Source organism: Diabrotica undecimpunctata, chromosome 6, assembly GCF_040954645.1.
Source record: "Diabrotica undecimpunctata isolate CICGRU chromosome 6, icDiaUnde3, whole genome shotgun sequence".
In the NCBI taxonomy this organism is placed as follows: domain Eukaryota; kingdom Metazoa; phylum Arthropoda; class Insecta; order Coleoptera; family Chrysomelidae; genus Diabrotica; species Diabrotica undecimpunctata.
Genome location: NC_092808.1, coordinates 157,247,252 through 157,268,375, shown reverse-complemented (window position 1 = coordinate 157,268,375; position 21,124 = coordinate 157,247,252). Strand labels below are relative to the sequence as shown.

At 33.8% G+C, this 21,124-nt stretch overlaps 1 protein-coding gene across 1 annotated transcript; it reads left to right on the top strand.

The window, feature by feature from the left end:
* Positions 1-1,083: 1,083 nt before the first annotated feature.
* Positions 1,084-19,762, top strand: LOC140444190 (uncharacterized). Its single transcript, XM_072535914.1, has 10 exons — positions 1,084-1,242; positions 4,867-4,961; positions 5,018-5,126; positions 5,356-5,631; positions 7,656-7,732; positions 9,678-9,786; positions 12,850-13,242; positions 13,662-13,765; positions 18,352-18,460; positions 19,239-19,762. The coding sequence occupies exons 1-10, from the start codon at positions 1,182-1,184 to the stop codon at positions 19,709-19,711; spliced, it is 1,806 nt and encodes a 601-aa protein (XP_072392015.1). The 5' UTR covers positions 1,084-1,181; the 3' UTR covers positions 19,712-19,762.
* Positions 19,763-21,124: the final 1,362 nt, after the last annotated feature.

The window sequence follows — 21,124 nt, the reverse complement described above, 5'->3', positions numbered from 1 at the left end:
TGACACAACCTATTTATGGAACGGGTGCAATATAGCGGCAGATAATTGGTTTACAGATATGCTATCAAATTGAAAAGTATTAGACCGTCGTATGTTGGCACAATAAAAAAACAAATAAAAGGAAACTGGCAGATGTTTGGTTTTGGAGAACACTCCACTATTATTTTCTATGTACAAAAAAAGAATAGAAATGTTCTTGTTATATCTTCTCAGCATTATGATGATTCTACAGATCAGTCGTCAGGACAAGCTACGAAACCAGACATGATCACATATTATAATAAAACCAAGTCATGTGTCGACGCTGTCACACCTGACAACGCTTCCTACAATTTTGCGCTTCCTACAACGTTGCTATAAACACACGTCGTTGGCCCATGGACGTCTTTTTTACCATGATGAACGTTACAGGTATTAATGCCCAAGTAATTTCAATCGGAAATGGATAGGAGAATATATGGCATTTCCTGTTTCTTTGGAAACTAGGCCATGAGTTAGCCTTACCACAATTACAAAAAAGAAGTCTTATGACACAAGGTATACCACGTTCTTTTTCTGAAGCGCTCAGTATGGTCTAACCAACGGAAGAGCCCGATCAAGAAGCTGAATTAGTGTTTTCAGGAGATCTAGCTCAAACAAAGCATCGTCGCTGTACTTTATGTTACACATCACGAAAGACTAGGTTGTCATGCCATGAGTTATAACAGCTCGTTTCATATTACAATTTAAAAAAATATTCTTAAGAGGAAGTGGTATAAATAACAACTTAATATTTTTTCCATATATTACAAAACTTGTGGGTATTATCAATATGATTGTATTTTATAATTTTGTTATAATTAATACGAAAAACATACGAAAAAAAATATTTTAATATTTGAGCTCCATCACAAAATACACATTTTAATATCCGTTTTTAGTATTAGCTATTTCTTATCAAATCCCCAAAAGCACAAATAATTAGATAATAAAAACTACCGATAAAAAAATTACGTAAAAATCCAATTTGAAATCAATTTTTGTTAAAATTTGTAATGAGTTTATGAATATGTGGATAACAGGGGTCAATTTGGACTAGTATTTTAAACAACACGAGATAACTGTTACCTAAAAGATAACCTCGAAATATAAATTAATATAATATAGAAAAAAATAATTTAGTAACACCAATTTTTGTCAAAATGTTAAGTAGAGGGGTTTTGTTACTTTTTGCCATAGCAGCGTATGTACAGGGAACACCAGGTAAGGTATTTTTGCATAAAACATCTTTTAGTAGTAATAATAGGCATTATAATAACGATAGTCACGGTATCGTTAAAAAATGAAAATCCAATACTATAAAGGACGATAAAGAAGGAGGAGAGGGAAAAAAGCCAAATATGTACTAAGTTAATATTTATTATGCAACTTGAAAATTGGAATTGAAAAACTCTCACACTATTTATACATGGAATAAGAATAATTTAGCAGTGAAAATTTTAGTCAGTATTATGCAAGAATCGAATACAAAAAATAGTAAAACGGGGACAAACATTATATAAGACCAGAAATGGTTTTGCATCTGCAACAAAATATAATTTTAAAATCGTCTTTAAAAAGGTATGAAACCTGCATATGTTACAACTCGTGTCTGGTAACAACCTAAATTTTAAGGACTTTAGCTTTCTCTGTTCTTCATCCTATGTAAGGCTGTATTCCTCATTCTTCTCGCGCTTTACCTTTCATTATCTTTCTTAGTTTTTTATATCCGTCTTTTATCCTCCACATTCATATCTCTCTTGTATATTCTTTTTACTAAGGGTATTTTTTTACGTTTTTTTTTTATTTGATTTAAATTTTAGTTAAAATTTCATAGTGATCGAAACAAAATTGATAAAGTTATAGGCATTTAGAAGTGTTTGATTTGAATGAGTCAGATGAGTGAGTAAAGTGAGAGAATGAGGTGAGTGATTGTGATGAGTAAGTGAGATAGGAGGATGTGGTGAGTACGTAAAGTGAATGAGCACTTCATAGAAATTTAAAAAAGTACAATGTCAATTAGGCACTCGAGGCAGACAAAAATTGAATTACAGAGCGGATAAAATGGCTGCAGGTGCAACAAAAAAAGACTGAGTTTGCCAAAAGCAGGAGCAAAAAGATGCCATAGATATTTTAGCCTGAAGCCCATCGCTATATAGGCCTGAAATATAAGTTACTGTGTGAGTTTACAAAAAATGGTCTTTTTTTAAATGCGTTTTTTTCGAGTCGATGTTCTCTGTATCTCAAAATCTTTTTCAAACTTTGAACACTTTTATTTATAGATAATTTTGTTGTTATAATTAATTTTACAACTTTAAATCAGTCAAACTTTAACAAAATTTTTCGAAAATCACTAAAATTCACAAAAAAACGATTACGCAATATCTTAACATTAAGACCTAGAAAAACTCATAAACTAACAAAATCTATTTAGTCTTTTGTTGACAAATGATCCAGTTATACGGTAATCAACGTAAAGTAACTATTTTTTCCATCTTGGAAAATTAGCTCTTATTTTTCTTAATTTTCAATTTTTTTCTAGCAAAATTTCAGATAATATTCTCAAAATGTGGTACTATAATGTACTAATGTTATAACCAAATTGATAGTTAAAAAAATCTTAAAAATATGTTTAATATATTAAAAACCCCTGACTATCACAAAGAAGATCTTAATCTAAATCTTTTATTAGCAACAAATTTTATTTTCGCATTAATGATACTGAACTTGGTTTATGTGGAAGATAAGTGGTACTGTACTTTTTCTTCTTAAAGTGCTTTCTCCTGAATGGATGTTGGCTACTACAAATTGCAAACTATTGTCTGTTTTCAACTATTCAAAATTTAGCCTTCCGTTGTTTGATGTTTATTAGCCACGATAGTCTTTTCCTTTCTAGTCTCTTTTCTTAATTTTTTCTTTTCTTATTAGTTAAGCATATTGATATATACTATTTTTCATTATGTGCTCTAGATATGCTGTTTTTCTAACTTTTTCTAACTTTGAAAATGTCTTGTTCCTTGCTATGCAGTACTTCTTGGTTTGGGGTATGCGATGTCTATGAAATCTTGAGGATTCTTTGGTAGATCCACATGTCAAAGGCCTCCAAAGCATCTCTCAAGTGTCTTTTTCATTTTTAGTTGATTTATTTTAACAAATTTTGCATTACTATATCATAGTTTTCCTCGCCTCTGTTAGTCGCTTGACTTTTATTAGAGAACAGCATCTCTCTGTATTATTTCTACACAGCAGCCATATCATCCAAGTTTGTTCTAATTTTGCCACCATTGTCTGATGGTATTTGTCAACTCTTTTTTTCATACATTTTTATCATACAACGCAAAAGGTACAGTTGATCCATGGTTCTTTGTCTGTGCATAATCATTTAGAGCATAAATAAAGAATATATGATTTAAAGCTTACAACATAAGTCAAAAATTTACTTCATGGGACAGCAAGTGACAGAAAGTGACTACTGCTCCGATCACGGATTATATTATAAAATTTGACACATATGTTATCACATAAATGTAATGTAAAATGTTAGTTTTGTTTTAACATTTTGGTGCAGACTTACAGCTACATTTAAAGTAGCTTAATAACTTAGTACATAAGTAAGGAGAGATCCTGGATACATCCTTATCACAGTAAGATAGATCCTAACCACGTAAATAAGAAGAGATCCCGACCACATCATAGTACGAGAGATTTCGACCACATATATAAGGAGAGATCCCGACCACATCATAGTACGAGAGATCCCGACTCGTATAAGGAGAGATCCCGACCACGTCATAATACGAGAGAACCGGACCACATATTTAAGGAGAGATCTCCACCAACGTGGTCTAGAATTGTCAGCGGGACCCCAACAACCAGTGTCCTGGAATTGTCGAAAAGTTCCTGACCAACGTGGTCTGGAATTTTCAGAGAGATCCCGACAATATCCTTATCGCTGTGTCTTGGAATTATCAGAGAGATCCTGGACACATTCTTATCGTAGTGCCCTGTAACTGTAAGAGCCAAGTGCAGTATTTTCACTGCACGTAGCAACAACGAGGTGCTAAGAAGAAATGGTACTGAGAGAGAACTCCTAAATATTGTAAAAAACTGAAAAACGAGTTATCTAGGACATATTTACAGAGGAGAAAAATACAACTTCCTACGACTTATAATGGAAGGAAAAGTGGAAGGAAGAAGAGGTCCAGGAAGAAGAAAATGCTCCTGGTTGAAGAATGTAAGAGACTGGACAGGCATGGACACACATTCAATACTAAAAACAGCTCAAGATAGAGAGCAATTTATTGTATGTATAGCCAACTTTCAGTAATGGAGAAGGCACCTTAAGAAGAAGGCAACGTCCACTGATAAACATAGCCATGCTGTGCTTGCCGCTAGACATTGACCTCCAACAAATGTACAAACGTATGACGTATGACATTCGACGTTTAATGTCTTGTTCGACATATAAAACGACGCAATTACTTTACCTAATAACAGGCAGTTGCTGGTTGTCTTTGTGCGTGGAAGACAATGATGTTCGATAAAAAGTATGTGTTTTATCCCGTCAGGTATTAATGACGCACTGCAATGTAAAGAACTATGAACTCAACTGTACACATTTTGGTCTTTGTATTAACTTTTTGTGCTTGTTATGCCTTGTGATTTAATTTACAGTCGACGGCTGGCTATTCTTTTTCGCTGGTTACTAAGCTCTTCTAATGTTTATTGACAAGAATATAAAACGCACCATGCATAAGTAGTTATTTGAATATCTTACAAATTCTCAGATTATTTTATCCTTTTATATATTTATCCTTTTGTTTTAATAAATTCTATTTTTTTTTGTAGTTCAAAAGGGGTGGTTAAAAGGTTGGGCCAATGTACCCAATGTCCCATTAGTGAAACATGGCAACAAGAGCTACTTTCTTGGAGTTAACTACAAGGTAAATATATCTTTTGTTATGTGTTTTAAAACTTTCGTAAAACTTTTATTTTTTAGGCAAACTTCCAAGAGGCTCTCCAATTCTGTGATGTCCTTTACATGAAACTATTGACCATTGACTCGGAAGAGGAAAATGATGCGATCCAAAAAATTATTCTGGATAATAGTAAGTAGGAATGTAATTTCTATAATTTTTAATCAAATATCTCATTACTCTAATATTCGTCTTTTGGCTAGTAGTATCCCTAAAAATTGTGGTAAAAGAATTATGGTATAACAATTATTTTTAATTCTTAATAATATGATAGAAAGGAAGAAAATACTTTCGAGTTTACTAATTAATGCAATAAATCCCTTATATTCTAACATTTATCCTTATTTTTTCCTATTTTTAGAGTCCACTGGTACCGAATACTGGACTTCTGCTGCCAACTTCCTGGACAACAGAAACTTTGTATGGATGAGTACAGGAAAAACTGTGGAACATACAAAATGGGAAAACGGAGAACCTAGTTATAATGGTGAAAAATGCGTTCAGTTGTGGGAAAAAAATAACAATATTTATTGGAATGACAGAGACTGCAACACCAAGCTTAACTTTATTTGCCAAAGGGAAAATCACCAAGCTGTTCCAGTAGTAGCCCCAGCGGTACTTCCTCCAGCAGCTGTTGGTAAGTTAATATGGATACATTTTAAAATAGTTTTATTGCCTCTATTCGATTGTCAAATGGGACAATAGTATTATAACGATCGACGCAACCAGGAGCATATTAATGTGAACCTAGATGAAATCTTTTAGGATAGCAGATGGAAAACCAAGAAATAAACAATCTACGCAGTAATGGTTATGGTCGAGACAATGATGTCATCTCTAAATAACCACTTAACCAATCAATTAATCAATCAATCAATCAATCAATCAATCAATCAATCAATATTCTTTATTTCATCTGACTTTTACAAGTATTGAAATGCTTCAAATACAATCTATGATCAGTAAAAACTATAATTACATAAAAACAGTTAACGAAAAGCATATAAAATATACACAAAAACATACAAATTATTAAAAAGATGCCTGCAAGTATTCCTCTAACGAATAGAAAGTGTTTACCAGAAGTAAGTCCTTAACTGTTCTCTCAAATACATAAATATTTGACTCTTTAACATAATTAAGTAATTTATTATACAAACGAACGCATGTTGGATAAGGCCTTTGCCCACAACGGTCAAGTGACGAACAAGGGTCACCAAATCGTTTCTGTAACGAAAATTGTAGCCACTCATTAAGGAAACATCATTTCTGCAAATAAAATTGCATCTATGTGACTTTACATACACAACACAACTAAAAATATACAGCGACATTACAATTAAAATATTTAATTGTTTAAAAACTGGTCTACAGGAATCCAAGCGCCTTCTAAACGTCTTGGTACGAATAATTTTTAATTTTTTTTTTGAAGAACAAGCACCTCATTAATTCGCGAGCAATTTTCCCAACAAACTAAGCAATATTGCAAAACTGACTGTACATTAGTAAATGGTAAAGTTTTAAGATATCTAGGGAGACAAAATTCCTAAGTTGCTATAGAACATAACAGTGCACAGACAATCTTTCCACTACATAATCAACGTGAGAGCTCCAAGAAAAATTAGAATCCAGGTCCAGGTAAACATCTAACAACTTAGTGGAGTGGCTATTTACCACTGACCCATTGTCAAGTTTTACTAATGGACTCATCTGCATAGTAAAAGGTGAAAAGGTTACCATATTGGTCTTTGATCCATTTAAGATTAGGGCATTATTTAAACAGTAATGAGTCATACTTTTTAAAAGACAGTTTGCTTTTTGTCCTACATGAAAAAAATTATTGGAATTTAGTGCAACTGTGGTATCGTTAGCAAATTGAGTGACATAACAGCCTGATTGCTGTTCCACGTTTTCTACTCGAACGCTTATTGCATCAGAAAAATTATCTAATGGATTTCGAACCAAACATGTTGAGCTTTCGTTTATCAGTGGATTTAAATCATTGACGAAAATCAAAAATAAAAGAGGGCCAATGACTTGCCATACTTCCCTGTGGAACTCCGAAGAGGACTCTTTCTTCTGAAGAAAATATTATATTCCCATTAACATTGACCTTAATTTTTGGAACCTTTTCGATAAAAAGATGTGGATCCACTTTAACGCAATTGCTCTAACACCACTATGATAAAGTTTTTCCAGCAGTATTGTATGATTTGCAGTTTCAAAAGCTCGTGCTAAGTCAAAAAACAAACATATAACTTTATTACCCTTATCGAAGTTCGATAAAATATAATTTTACAGCGCTAATAGTGCATCTTGCACACTTATACCTCCTCCTTTCGGATTTGGGTCCTCCAATGTTCGGCATCACCCTCCCCAAATACTTATTTCTACTTACAAAAATTGAATGTATTTCCGAAATTTGAAGAAAACCAAAAATATCTCGGAAATTAATAAGTTTATGTATAGTGAATGGTATATAAAAATGAATGAGTATCGTAAATACACTATTTCTAAGAAATAAAATATAGGGTGATTCATTTAAAAAAATTGAGAAAAACGTAATTTGGTTTTGTAGTTCTGTATACAAATTTTTCTCAATGATTTTAATTGAACTTGATGTAAAACTACTACAGTTATAAATGTTACCTATTTTTTTAGGCAAACCATCCTACAGTCCAAACATTAACATGTTGAATTTCAACGGCAAGAACTATTATTTCTCAAGAGATTATAAAGTAGGTATATTTTTTATATAATAATTAATAATTAAGTAAAGGGTGTAAACTAACTGACTTGCCAATTCACGTAGTGAAATAAATTTGCCTACCTGTCCGTACATTATTTTCGACTTATAATTAAGTCGAAATTATAAAAATTAAATTAAAATTAAATTATAAAATATTCGCCAAGTTTTAAATAATTATTTTATAATAATTAAAAACATATTTTTTTGTAAATTGTATTTTGATAAGTATGGTCATGAAATCTTTGTGGACTTTAAACAAGCTTACGATTCTGTTAGCAGAGAAGCATTGTGGGAGACCATAGTAGAAATGAGAAGCTGGAAAGCTGGTACGATTAACACAGGTGAGCACAGAGAATGCTTCCGCACGGATCAGAATTGGCAGCACCACGTCGGAGGAATTCCTCATTGACACCGGGCTTAGACAAGAAGATCCTCTGGCTCCCCTGATATTTAATTTTGCACTTAAACATGCGGTACGGAAAGCTTAACCACAACTGACAAACATATTTGCCGCCAAAGGATCAAAAATACTATTGGCGTTTGCGGATGACGTGCACACAATTGCACAATCCACCAGAGATGCAAAAGAAGTTTTCACCATATTCGAAAACAGAGCCAAGAAACTTGGTCTGAAGGTCAACAAGGACAAGACCAAGTAAATGGTGCTTACGAAGAACCCATGACCAAGGGTTAGACAAAACGTAACAATCAATGAATACAACTTTGAAGTCGTCAAAGAAATCAAGTACCTGGAAGCGGTCATAACATCTGAAAAAGACGTGGCTGCCAGGATCATTGCAGGAAACAGGGCATATTACTTATTAATGACAGTACTTAAATCAAAAATACTCTCAATACCAGCAAAAATAAGAGTGTACAAGACAATAATTCGTCCCACAATAACGTATGGAAGCGAGACATGGTCTCTGAACCAGCAGGAAACGACAAAATTACTGGTACTGGAAAGAAAGATACTGAGGACTATCTATGGGCCTTGTAGAGAAGAGACAACAGAAGAATGGAGAAGAAGACACAATGATGAACTCCAGACAGTATATGGAGATGAAAACATAATACGCTACATTAAAGCAAACCGAATAAGATAAGCGGGCTATGTACTAAGAACGAGTGACGAAAGACTACTGAACGCCACATTCTAGGAAAGGCCGGATGTCAAAAGGTCAGTTGGTAGCCCAAGAAAGAGATAAAAGGGCGCAGTAGCCAGTGATCTACGCAAAATGGGAATACAGCAATGGGAAATAGCTGCTCAGGACCAACAACAATGGAGGAAAATAGTAAACGCGGCTAAGACTCACATAGAGTTGTAGAGCCAAACGATGATGATGATGATGGTCATGATATTTTACATAAGAAGTCAGGTAGTACTTTTTAGAGACAAATATTGTTCTGAAACTATTTTCTTGTGGTATAAAATACAAACATCATTAATATTTGTATTTTGAGAACGATTTCCGAAGTAGAGATTAAAACGTCAATAACCAAATTTTAACATTCCATTGTGGCTTCTTCATATTAAAATAGTAATTAATTTAGTGACACAGTTTTCGAAAAGATAGTCCTGTAAAACTCTGAGAACTGTAAATTCCTGAATATAACAGATAAACATACCTAAGTGTCACCTTAGCTTCTAAATTCATCTGGAATTAATACACTAATATCTTCATTGCCATACTGTTACTATTTCTGTTACGATACTCAAATCTTTAGAACAGGCTCTTTATGCCTACGCAACTATTGAATAACAGTACCCCTAACTTAGTTCTTATTCCCTTCTTCTATAAAGTAAAAATTATGCAGCTAGTTCTCATTTTTCCAGGATATGAAAATTTACTATGTATTGACCTTTTTAAGAGTATGTTTTTATATGAACCATATGACTTAATTTTATCACTAATAAAATTAATATTTTACAGGGTAGATTCACTGAAGCAGCCTTTTATTGCAGAATGCTCCATATGAGTCTTGTAACTATCAACTCTGCTGAAGAAAACCAGGCTATAGAGAAATATATCAGGGATAACAGTGAGTTGTTTTATAAGTTTTTTTGCCAAAACCGTTAATTATTATACAGATAACGACATTGTTTTGTTGACCATAGGAATTAAGATTTATTGCAATCCCATCTCTAGAGTATATTTGTTATAATGCTCTAAAACTAATTTTTTGGTTATTTGTTAGCCTTAATAGCAATACAAATAAATAAGTAAGTAAAAAGTAATATGTTTTATTGTCACTGAAAATTGTACAAATTTTATGGATAAAGCTTATAACAATAAGAAAAGAGAGAAGAAAAAGTATCGTTTGTACTTTTAAATAAAAAAAAATCAAATAAAATTCTTCCGAACTTAAACATCAAAAATACTACCTAATTAAGAACCTACAAACTTCGTAAAATGTACCTAAGAAAAAATACAAATTAGGAAAGCAAATTAATGAATGGGCTCTTTGCAAGAGCAACACATATACTATTTTTAAAGACATAATGGATCTAAATATCTCTCGTCCTGTTCTATCTGTTGGAAATATTTCTTACAAGTCTTAGGAATTAATGGAATATATGTAGTGCACTTTACTGCAGTACTACTGGTTTGTTACAGACAGACTTTCTAAAAAAAACATAAATAAATTTCTTTAGAAAAAAATAAACTAAATAAATACTATGTTTCGAAAAATAATTATAAAACGTTTGAATTCTTAACAGATCGACTGTATTTTGATACAGTCTATCTACTATAAACAACATCACTACTACTGTATAAATTTTTAAAGCAATAATAGGTTTGAACTAAATTTAATTGCATTTCAGCAATCAGTGAAGCATATCGTTGATGAGAGTGTAATGAGCTGTTGTAGTTTAGTCGTGAATAAATTTGAGTTAGCGATCGAATCTCTAAACGGTCAGTTCATTTTCACATTTATATGTTTTTGATAATTATACATCCTGTAACGGTCATATTTAAAAGTTCCTTACTTAATTTATATAAGCTTTTTGCTGTTTAGGTCTTTAGTAAACTTCTTTTTCAGTTCTAATCTTTTTGTTCTATCCAGTGTTTGCATAAAATTAACAAATAGTTATAAATAGTGTGTTGAGTGCCAGCTTTGTATTTAAAACTGCTTGTATTTTAAATAGAACTGTTTTATTCTCTTATAACTTCTCTTGTATTTGATATTTTGTCTAACTATACAAGGATTTTTACAGCTGTCGCCGCCTTCCTTCTTTCAGCCAACGTCTCCAGTCCTTTCTGTTCTGCCATTCTTCATCTCTAAGGTCTCGTCTTTCCATGACCTCGTCCATTTCATCCCTCCACGATCTTCCTCTTTTCTTCCTTCCTATTGGGCTCCAATCCGAAATCTTTGCTATCTACCTTGTATGATCTGTTCTTCCCACATGTCCATACAAAATTAAACGTTTTTCTTCGATGTAGCTGAGTGTGTATTATTCTACTGCCATTCCTTGTTTTATCTCCTCATTTCTGATGCGACCCATTTTTGTCATTCTGCAGCTTCTTCTCATGAACTCCGTTTCAGTTGCTGTGATTTTGGACCTATTTCGTTTATTTATTAGGTTAATGACCATAGGTCATTATACTGTGTACCAAGGTGTTATAAATTCTCTTCTTTGTATTTCTGGTAATCTGTCTATCCCACAGTACCTACTCCGTTCATTTGTTTAATACATGTTCTTGTCTGTGCTAATCTACTGGTTATCTCTTGCTCGGTGGTTCCATTTTTTGAGAGTATAAACCCTAAATATTTGAATTTGTCAATGCCGTTAATTTCTCTATTATCGTCCATTTCCAAGTTTCTCACTGGTTCTTGCTCTGTTGTTAAATATTCTGTCTTTTCTAGATTTATTTCCAGTCCATTTTTTGTGTATTTCTTTTCTAATTTTCGGAGCATATAGCATAGATCTTCTTCATCTTGAGCCGTTACCACTTGGTCATCTGCAAAGCTTAATGTGTACAAGAAGTTGTCCTGGATTGGCATTCCCATCCCTTCACATTTCCTTTTCCATGGTTTTAATATTTATTCGAAAAATATCTTGCACATTGTCGGAGATGTAGAGCATCCCTGCAATAAGCCTTTTGTGGTCTTAAATTCGTTGGAGTATTTATTGCCGGTTTTAACTCTTACCTTGTTGTTGCTGTAAATATGCTTATTTGAGATAGATTTTTCCAGTTTTGCTTTTAGTATTTTTCTATATAACCTGCTCATACATGCTATCACACTGATGTCTCTGCAGTTCCCGCATTTGTTCTTATCTCCCTTTTTTTTTGGGACAAGGTTATATATGCTTTGGAACATTCTTCTGGTATTTTGTTCAGGTTTATAGCGTTACTGAACATTTCGTGTATAATTCTGTGTAGTTTGTCCGTTCCATACTTAATTAGTTCATTAACGATTTCTCCTGGTCTCCCTAATTTTTTTTCTTTAAAGTCTTTATGGCATTCTTTACTTCGATTAATGTTATCTCAATCTGTTCTTCATTTTGATTTTGTTGTTGTTCCTGTTCTGTGTCTGTCTCTATGAAATCTGGGCGGTTTTTTGTGAGTAGTTCTTTATAGTATTCTTCCCTTTTTTTTCTGATATGTATTGTATTTGGACCTTTTCGTTGTTATTCTTCCTTAAAGATTTCAGTATTTTCCAGGATTTCAAATTCCTTGTTCCTCCTATGTATTGTTCAATTTGTGCACATGTTTCTTCCCATTCTTCATTCTTTTCTTTTGCCCTTCTTCGTTTTACTTCTCTGTTTTTCTCTTTGTACTTCTGTGTGTCTTCTGGGGATTGGTTGCTCATACTTTTCATATATAGAATTTTTTTCTCCTTAATACATATTTTATGTTCCCCCTTTATCAGGTTTATTGTTATTTTAGAGAGTTTGTAAAAACTTTTTGATCTGATTTTGTATTGTTGTTTTGATAATATTATGTATCCTCTTCGTTTCAACACAGTAGTCCTTAATTTCTTTAATTCTTTTTTCGTAACTCAGAACAGAAATTAATAACTAATCTACCAGATTAGATAGATTTTTTGATAATGAAACAATCTTTTTAAATCATCAACTAAAGTCAAATTATTGCACAGATCTTGGATCCAGATGGTGGACTGCTGGAACTAGACTATTAGACGATACCTGGACCTGGTTCACAAACGGCCAACCAGTCGGATACACCAAATGGGACAAAGGCCAGCCAGACAACATAAACGAAAAGTGCATTAACCTTCAACACACAAACGAGAACGGACTGTTCTGGAACGATCTCAACTGCAACGACCAACATCCCTTTATCTGCGAGAAAGTTACTGGCGAAAACGTTCGACGTGTTAAAAGAGACGCGTTTAACGAGGAAGAGGACCCAGACGCAGACGAATTTGTTAACGCTGTTTATGCTGCAATTGTCGAAGAGGATGGCGGAGAAGCTACTCAAACTACTAATGTAGCAACAGACGAAGAAGACGACGGTGAACTGGAACCTGGTAAGTAGTAAAGCATTTTATTGACTTTAATTTAATATTTTTACCTTTTTCATTCATAAAACTATGCCTTTGTTATCCAGAAACAAATTAATATGTTTTATAGAGGAGTCCATTGATCTATTAACTATCTTGTTAAGCCAGAAATTTGGCTAAGAATCCTACAATTTATCTTACAAAGTCTGTTTTGGAAAAAAAGACAAATATTTATTACTTCGGTGAACTTTTCCTCGTGGTCTACAAAAATAATAACAACAATTTATATCCTGATGATAAGGCTAGAATTTTTATCTACAAAGTATGCACCGCAATATATTGCTTTTTATTTTTATCTTTTCATTGTAAGATGTGGTAAATTTTGGGTCACAGTTTGATTTACTTTTGATTTACACGAATACTATGTTTGAATTTAATTGTTCCAGTTACCGATGAGGAATGGCAGGCAGCTATGGAAGACACTCCACCAGGATTTTTGACTTACACCTACAATGCGGGTAAAAAGTATCACATTGAACTGGAAATGTTGGTGAGTAAAAATATAAAATAGGGGTATACTATGTTTTCTAATATTATGAATTATATAATTTTAAATATAGTACAAAGAAAAATCATAAATAGTTTGAGAAAAAGGGTTGTCTTTTCTTCGAGAGTCAAAGGAACTCAAACTAAACTCTGAACTCAAACTAAAAACTCATATATAACAGGTTTCAATAAATCAGTGATTAAATTTTAACACAAATATAAAATAAACAAACTAATTTGCGTTGATAGAAAACAGAGTAATGTCAAGAAATAGAGGAGTATTAGAGTCAATATAATAACTTCAATGTCCATCGAAAGGTAGAGGAAATAGCTGGAAAGTTGTGAAAACGCAACAGCCCAAAAATAACAGATGATAAACGCAATCTCGCCATAACCAAAGAAGATAAAAAGAAAGTATAGAAATGTGGCAGATTGACAGGTAACCTCCAGCCACACATGGGATGACTGTGCTACCGAAGTGTGGAAACGTCGACGGAAAAAATAAAAAGGAGATCAGAGCAACTGATGGCTATGAGAACACGATCAGACGACGAGGTGAAAATGAAAAGAACTCTTACAGTTTTCTTGCTTGTTTTAAGTATGTAGTTTATTATTAATAAATCAATAAAACAATTTAAAGTGTGCCCAGACTACGTTGTTTCCCGCAAACAGGCCACATTGGTGACCCCGAGAGAAAAAAAAACGGTAAGTGCAACATTTTATACACAACTATGACAAAAACCGACCAAACGATGCCAAACAATATGAATATTACACCGTGCGAAGGCGATAATCACTCATTCATAATCACTGCACGGCTAGGCATTAAAGCGCCAGAGATTTGTCGCACTAAACCAGAACTATGGTTTCTCCGGCTGAAAGCGCAGTTTCGACAAGCCAAAATCACAACTGACAACTCTAAATTCGACCATACTGTTGCTAGTTTAAACAGTGAAGTACTTATAGAAGTAGCAGACATAGTAAAGAATCCCAATGCTGGCAATGCCTATATACAACTAAAAACTCGACTTCTCGACAGCTATGACACCAGCTCAGATGAAAAGATCCACAAGTTGATGGAACTCACTCTGGGTGACCTAAAACCCACTCAACTACTCCATCGAATGCAAGCTTTGGCCATGGATAGCATTAGTAAGCAAGTTCTCAAAAAATTTTGGTTGGACCGCCTACCACATTTAGTTCGAAGCGTTATATCTATTCTTGATGGAGACCTAGAAGAACTTGCTAAGGAAGCCGATACGTACCTCCGGTATTCCAGTTTTCCAGTCATGGTTGTTACCGAAAGCTTTACCTTAGACAAAACAGTGGCTGCATTGAGTGACCAATAAGGCTTCTTTAATATTGTGTGTACTCAGTGCTTCTGTACGGAGTAGAAACCTGAACCAGAAAGGATCCTGAAGATACCATAAACAGACAAAGTCACCCCTGAAGAAGTACTATGGAGGATGAACACAACTGCGGATTTGGTCAACATCGTGAAGGGCCGTAAGCTGCAGAACTTGAGACATATAATGAGAAATCACGGCAGAAGCATCCAATGCATTTTGCAAGATAAAATTAAAGGAAAAAGTGCCCCAGGACGAAGAATAATATCCTGGCCTGCTAACCTGAGAACGACCTCATAGAAAGACCTCAACACAGCTATTCCGTATAGCAAACAACAAAGCCATCCTAGCCAGAATGATCGGCAACGTTCGGAATGGACAGGCACTCTAAGAAGAAAGAAGATTTATTAAAATATTCACCTCTTACCTACATTTACGAAAGTGTTATACATAATTAAATTTTTAAATTATTCTCTGCTTGCCAGGTAATCAAGCAATATCTTTACATATTATTTTTTAATAAAAGATTTTAATAAAAAATTTATAATTATTTAACATGTTACCATTATATTAAAAATGACCATTTTAAATTTTAATTTAAATTTAGTATCTATAATTATGTTGAAATAGCAAATATGATAAATGCTTAAATAATTAGGAGGTATTAAACTTTAAATTCCTTTCTTTATGAAGGCTAGATGCTTGGAAAAGTAATGAAACAATTATGTAGGAAATGGTGTTACTTATCTGAACATTTTCGCAGAAAGAGATAATCTATTTGTATATCGGCTGGGAAAAGGACTCAAAAATGCTTTTAAAGCAACTGGTTATCCATCTGAATATCAAGGATATCTATATCTCCAGTATACCTGACGTGAAGTCCAACAAAAGGAATTTTAACAAATAAAAGCCAAACAGTCAAATATGAAGATGTTTTTTGAAGATTTTTTCGTTCTGTAAATAAGTAAAACAAGGAGACTGTTAGTGTCTCAGTTATAATAAGAATTGATAAAATAAAAACTATGGAGAAATCTTACTTGATGGACTTTTTCACAAATAGCACAACATATTGATTCACACTCTACGTATCGAAATGGAATGAGCCACCTTTGTTAAAAATCTTATCCGCTCCACTTACCGAATACATGCAAAATAGCGAACAACTATTTTATGCTGCAGTTTGAATCGTGTGATCAATTTGGCCAATCGAGAAAGGAAGTTTTCAAGTCAACCATTACCAAGTGTTTGTTGCCATAAATGAGATTCCAAGAACAAGCGTTTTGCTTAAAGTAATTTGAAGATAAACATAAAAATATTTTCTTCAGAGCTTTCTAATGTGTAGCTTAAATCTAATGTGGCTAAAAGTTACGGCTTTCTTAATTGAATTAATGTTTTTAACATTAATTCATTTAACATTAATTCATTAATTCAATCTTTTAAAAGAGGTTAAAAACGGAAAAGCCTGGAGACATTCCCATAGAGCTGGTTAAATATGGGCCGACTGCACTTTTAGAATTAATAGTAGACCTTTTCAATAAATGTATGTGTGGAGACCAGGAAATTCGTAAAGATTGGAATAAATCTTATATAAGCTCCATATATAAGAGAGGGAATAAAAGAGACTGTTCCAATTATAGAGGTATTAGTGTGACGAGCTCTGTGGGCCGGTTGTACGGCAGAATATTAAAGAAGAGGGTTGAAAGACAGATACAAGATATTGAAGAACAAAGCGGCTTCCGTACCGGGAGATCGTGCCTTGATAATATATTTATCCTACGACAAATAATTGAAAAGCGTGTCGAAAAAAGTAGAGAGACCCATTGAGAAAGCATATGATAGTGTCCCGTTAAAGAAAATGTTTGAGGTCCTCGAAAGGTCCGGATTGGATTCGACGTATATCCGAGCGATATCCAAATTGTACGAAAACACAGTTAGTTGTGTAAAAATTGGAACCAGAACCTCAAATAAATTTAAAGTCACTAAAGGCCTAAAGCAAGGATGCTGTTTGTCACCGACACTCTTTAAAATATACGTCCAAGAAGCATTGAGGAATTGGAGAAATAAATGTAGATTTATGGGCATCGAAGTGGGACAAGAAACTCTGTATACATTGTTGTTTGCAGATGATCAGGTGGTGGTTGCAACCGATGAGGAAGATATAAATTATATGAATCGAAAATTATTTAAGGAATATGCCAAATGGGCTCTTACTGTAAACATAAGCAAAACAGAATATTTAAAAATTGGAGGAAATACCACAGATCTGAGGCTTGAAAACGCAGTCATAAAAGGCTGCAACCAGTATAAATATCTAGGAAGCATCATATCAGCAGATGGCAGAGTTAAGATAGATGTACAAAACCGAATAACCCAAGGGAAAAAATGCATACGAATACTGAATTCATTACTGTGGTCTAATAAAATAAAGATGCATACCAAACTTCGCGTATACAGAGCAATTGTAGGACCAATTACCACATATGGTGCCGAATGTTGGACGATGACAAAGAATGAACGAGATAAAGTAGACGTTGTGGAAATGGATTATCTTAGAAGGTCATGTCGAGTATCGAGAATGGAAAGAATCAGGAATGAGGAAATACGAAACCGTACAGGAATTAGAGATACTCTTTCAGATAGAATACAAGGAAGGCAATTACACTGGTATGGTCACGTGATGACAATGGAGGAGGAGCGGTGGCCAAAGAAAGCCTTAATGTATGTTCCGCCAGAATGAAGGAAAAGGGGAAGACCACCAAATTCCTGAAGAAGAGAAATTACAAAAACAATGCAATCTAGAGGCTAAGAAGAGGGAGATTGGAGAGATAGGAAAAGATAGAGGCTGAAATGCGGGAAGCGGCAATCGCCGTAGGACCCCCGTTATATCATGATGATGTTTTTAACAAAGTAAAAGAATTTTTCAATCGTTACAAGTTTATTTTTTTTGAGAGATGTGATTTTAAGGCACGAAAATCACATTCTTTCAGCTGCCACGTAACGCGCACTCATTGTACGCCATTTTCCAAGTGATTAAACGACACGAGATGGGAACACAATTTATTGACAAAGCTTAGTTCTATCCCTAGATCTCTTAACCGATTTATAACGTAAAAGTGTATATTCGTGAAGGCGGTATTGAACTCGTGATAAAAGTACTCGTTTTTGCCTCCAAGACTCTTTACTAACCTTTAACAAACTTTAAAATGTTTATTTTCCATACAAATATATTTGTATTTGTTTTCAGGGTACACAAAAGCAAGCTCAAGTTTTTTGCGAGTACCACGGTCTTCAGTTGCTAGCCATTGAAAATGACCAAGAAACTGAAAGTACCAAAAAGGTACTTGAAGATGTTGGTAAGTTTGATTGATAATATAAATATGTCTTGCAAAACATAAAACAAAATAGGTACCTACGCATTTCTGACTATTTGTTCGTCATGCAGCTAAGTTAAAAAAAAACATGTCAATATGGGAAAGGATCATTCCAGGAGCAATTAGACCAATTTGCGGCATTAGAGGGCATCAACGACCAAATATTCAGAAATACGTAGTTACGTTTTTATTGACTTTTAAAGTCCTGTTTAGTTTAATATAATTACAGTCTTATACATTACATAAGTTCTTAAATAACTCTAGTAATTTAATGTATATTTTTTTTGTTTTTTGCTATTAAAATTGAAAAACCAATAGGTAAATATCCTATTAATCCATTTTTTGGTCCATTGGTGTCAAAAAGCTGAACCAAATTTACCAGTCCTATTATTATTGAGTCTCTGCTCATAATTCGTGATTGTAGTTCTAAATATTTTATTCTGGGTTTTCATGCTCATAATTACCCACATATATTCCTAACAACCTTATGGGATTGTGAATTTAACACAGTCGCAGCATTTACTACAGTTTTTTCTATTTCACCAAAGTATTTAATATATTTTTTTATCACATATCAAGTTTTTCTCTTTTCTATTAAACAATTATCCAGTTTTTTGTTCCTTCTATATGTGCATCGTAAATAAACATTTTTGTAATGTGGTTCCTTACATTTAATTTTATTTTCTATATTAATTTTAATTGTTTTGAATATATATGCTCCTTGGCTCTGTTGGAAATGCTAAACTTTTTGTTGTTTTAGGTGAAGATGGCCCATTCTGGATCTCCGGAAGAAGACCACTCTCAGATTGGAGATGGTTAAGAATCAATCGTCCAATTATATATCAACAATTAGAACCCAATGAAACCTTATTCGTTGACGACAGAACCTGCTTAACGATTCTATTAAACGGTATCTGGAGGTTAGAGAAATGTGAAAAGGTCAGACCTTTCATTTGTGAGAATCAAGAAAAGGCAGTTCCCGGTGGCCTTGTCCCAAAAGATGACGTCGTCGGTAAAGTTGGTAAAGATGATGACAAGAAAGATGTCACGACTTCTGCAGCACCTGTTTATAAAAAGAAGTGTCTGGTTAAACCAATTGTTAATGTGTACATTAACAACAACTTGGTGTCTTCCGGTGTAAGTTTAGCACCTGGATCAGATGAAGGTCACAAGAATCAAGGCACATATTCTGTTAATGTTAACAACAGCTTAAAACCATGTGGAAATAAATAAAAAAATTAATAAGCAAGCTTTATAAATAAATTTTACCAACAATTACTTGCAGCATTTTGTTTTATTTGCGTTGAAACATAAAAATCATATTTGCTAAAGATTAATTATAATTAGATAGGCTTGTCTGTATTTTCAATAAGGCATTTAATTTTATTACAATTCAAAACATCACAAACTCTGGATTACCAAAGGTATCCGCTTATCAGCCAAGAATATGCGTTAACTACTGTACATTAAGAAATTTACTACCAACGTCTTTGTCACTGAATATATCTCCAAGTACAGAGAAACCTATGTAAAACTTATCAAAACAGCTAAAAAATGTTTTAGAATCGTCTGGGAAGCACTAAAAATGTTACAAGAGAAACTTGGACAATAATAAACGATCTTCGGAATAAACCTAACACAGCTTAAGCTTTTTCTTCCAAACCCTCAAAAATCTAAATAAATAATTCGTTAACATGAGTACAAAATATAACATCCACTATTTTGCCTCAACAAAATCCTATTTCCTACTACTACTACTATCGGTTTACAGCGTTCTCCGACGCCTTCCGACTCCTAACCGCCATTCTTCTCTATTTAACCATAGGCCTGGAGGGATTTCTCTTTTCTCTAGTTCTTTTTTAATTCCCTCTCTCCAGCTTCTTCTCGGCCTTCCTCTTTTTCTTCTTCCTTGTCCTTCCACGTCAAAATCTGTTTCGAAATCCTGTCATCTGGCATTCTCTGTACATGGCCGTACCATATTAACTGTTTTGTTTTTATGTCATCAACTTTTGTATGCTTGACTCCCATCATTTCTCGTATTCTCTCATTTGGTATCCGATCTCTTCTTGATTTGCCTGCTGCTCTTCTCCAGAAGTCCATTTCTGTTGCTAGTAACAGTTTCTCTGTTCTTTGTTTCATTGGCCAAACTTCACTGCCGTATGTGATTACACTTTTAAATATCATGTTGTATATGAGTTGTTTGTTCGCTTTAGATATTGTTTGGTCCCACAGAATGCCGTTCATCATGGATATGACTTTTCTACCCTGTATGTTTCTGTCTTTTATAGCAGCATCTTGAGTGTTCCATCTTGAGTTATCTTCATACCTAGGTACTTATTTAAAACTAACTTTGTAAACTTGAAGTTAAGTGGAGTAGCTCTAGCTAGACTTCGCCTCATGTATCTCGTGTTTGTAAATTTTTAGAGACTAAATAAAGGCAATTTATTCAGATTTAGCCATACGGCTCACACTCCCTGTAAGGGGTATATTCGCTCATCCCAGATACCTACGGTATCAAAACGATTGAGCTCTGGTGGGACTCTTTCCATGTTATCGAGTCCTAGGTGACTTGGTACGTCGGTGTATCTCACAAAAATTTTCGCACGCATCTGGACGTCGAAAGTAGCACAGCTTTCTGCATGATCT

What these genes read in the sequence shown, in the direction of transcription:
- LOC140444190 (XM_072535914.1), top strand. Translation starts at nt 1,182, where the DNA reads ATGTTAAGTAGAGGGGTTTTGTTACTTTTTGCCATAGCAGCGTATGTA. An exon ending in GAAATATATCAGGGATAACA is followed by an intron (nt 9,787 to 12,849) that starts GTGAGTTGTTTT and finishes ATTATTGCACAG; the next exon opens with ATCTTGGATCCAGATGGTGG. An exon ending in CGACGGTGAACTGGAACCTG is followed by an intron (nt 13,243 to 13,661) that starts GTAAGTAGTAAA and finishes TAATTGTTCCAG; the next exon opens with TTACCGATGAGGAATGGCAG.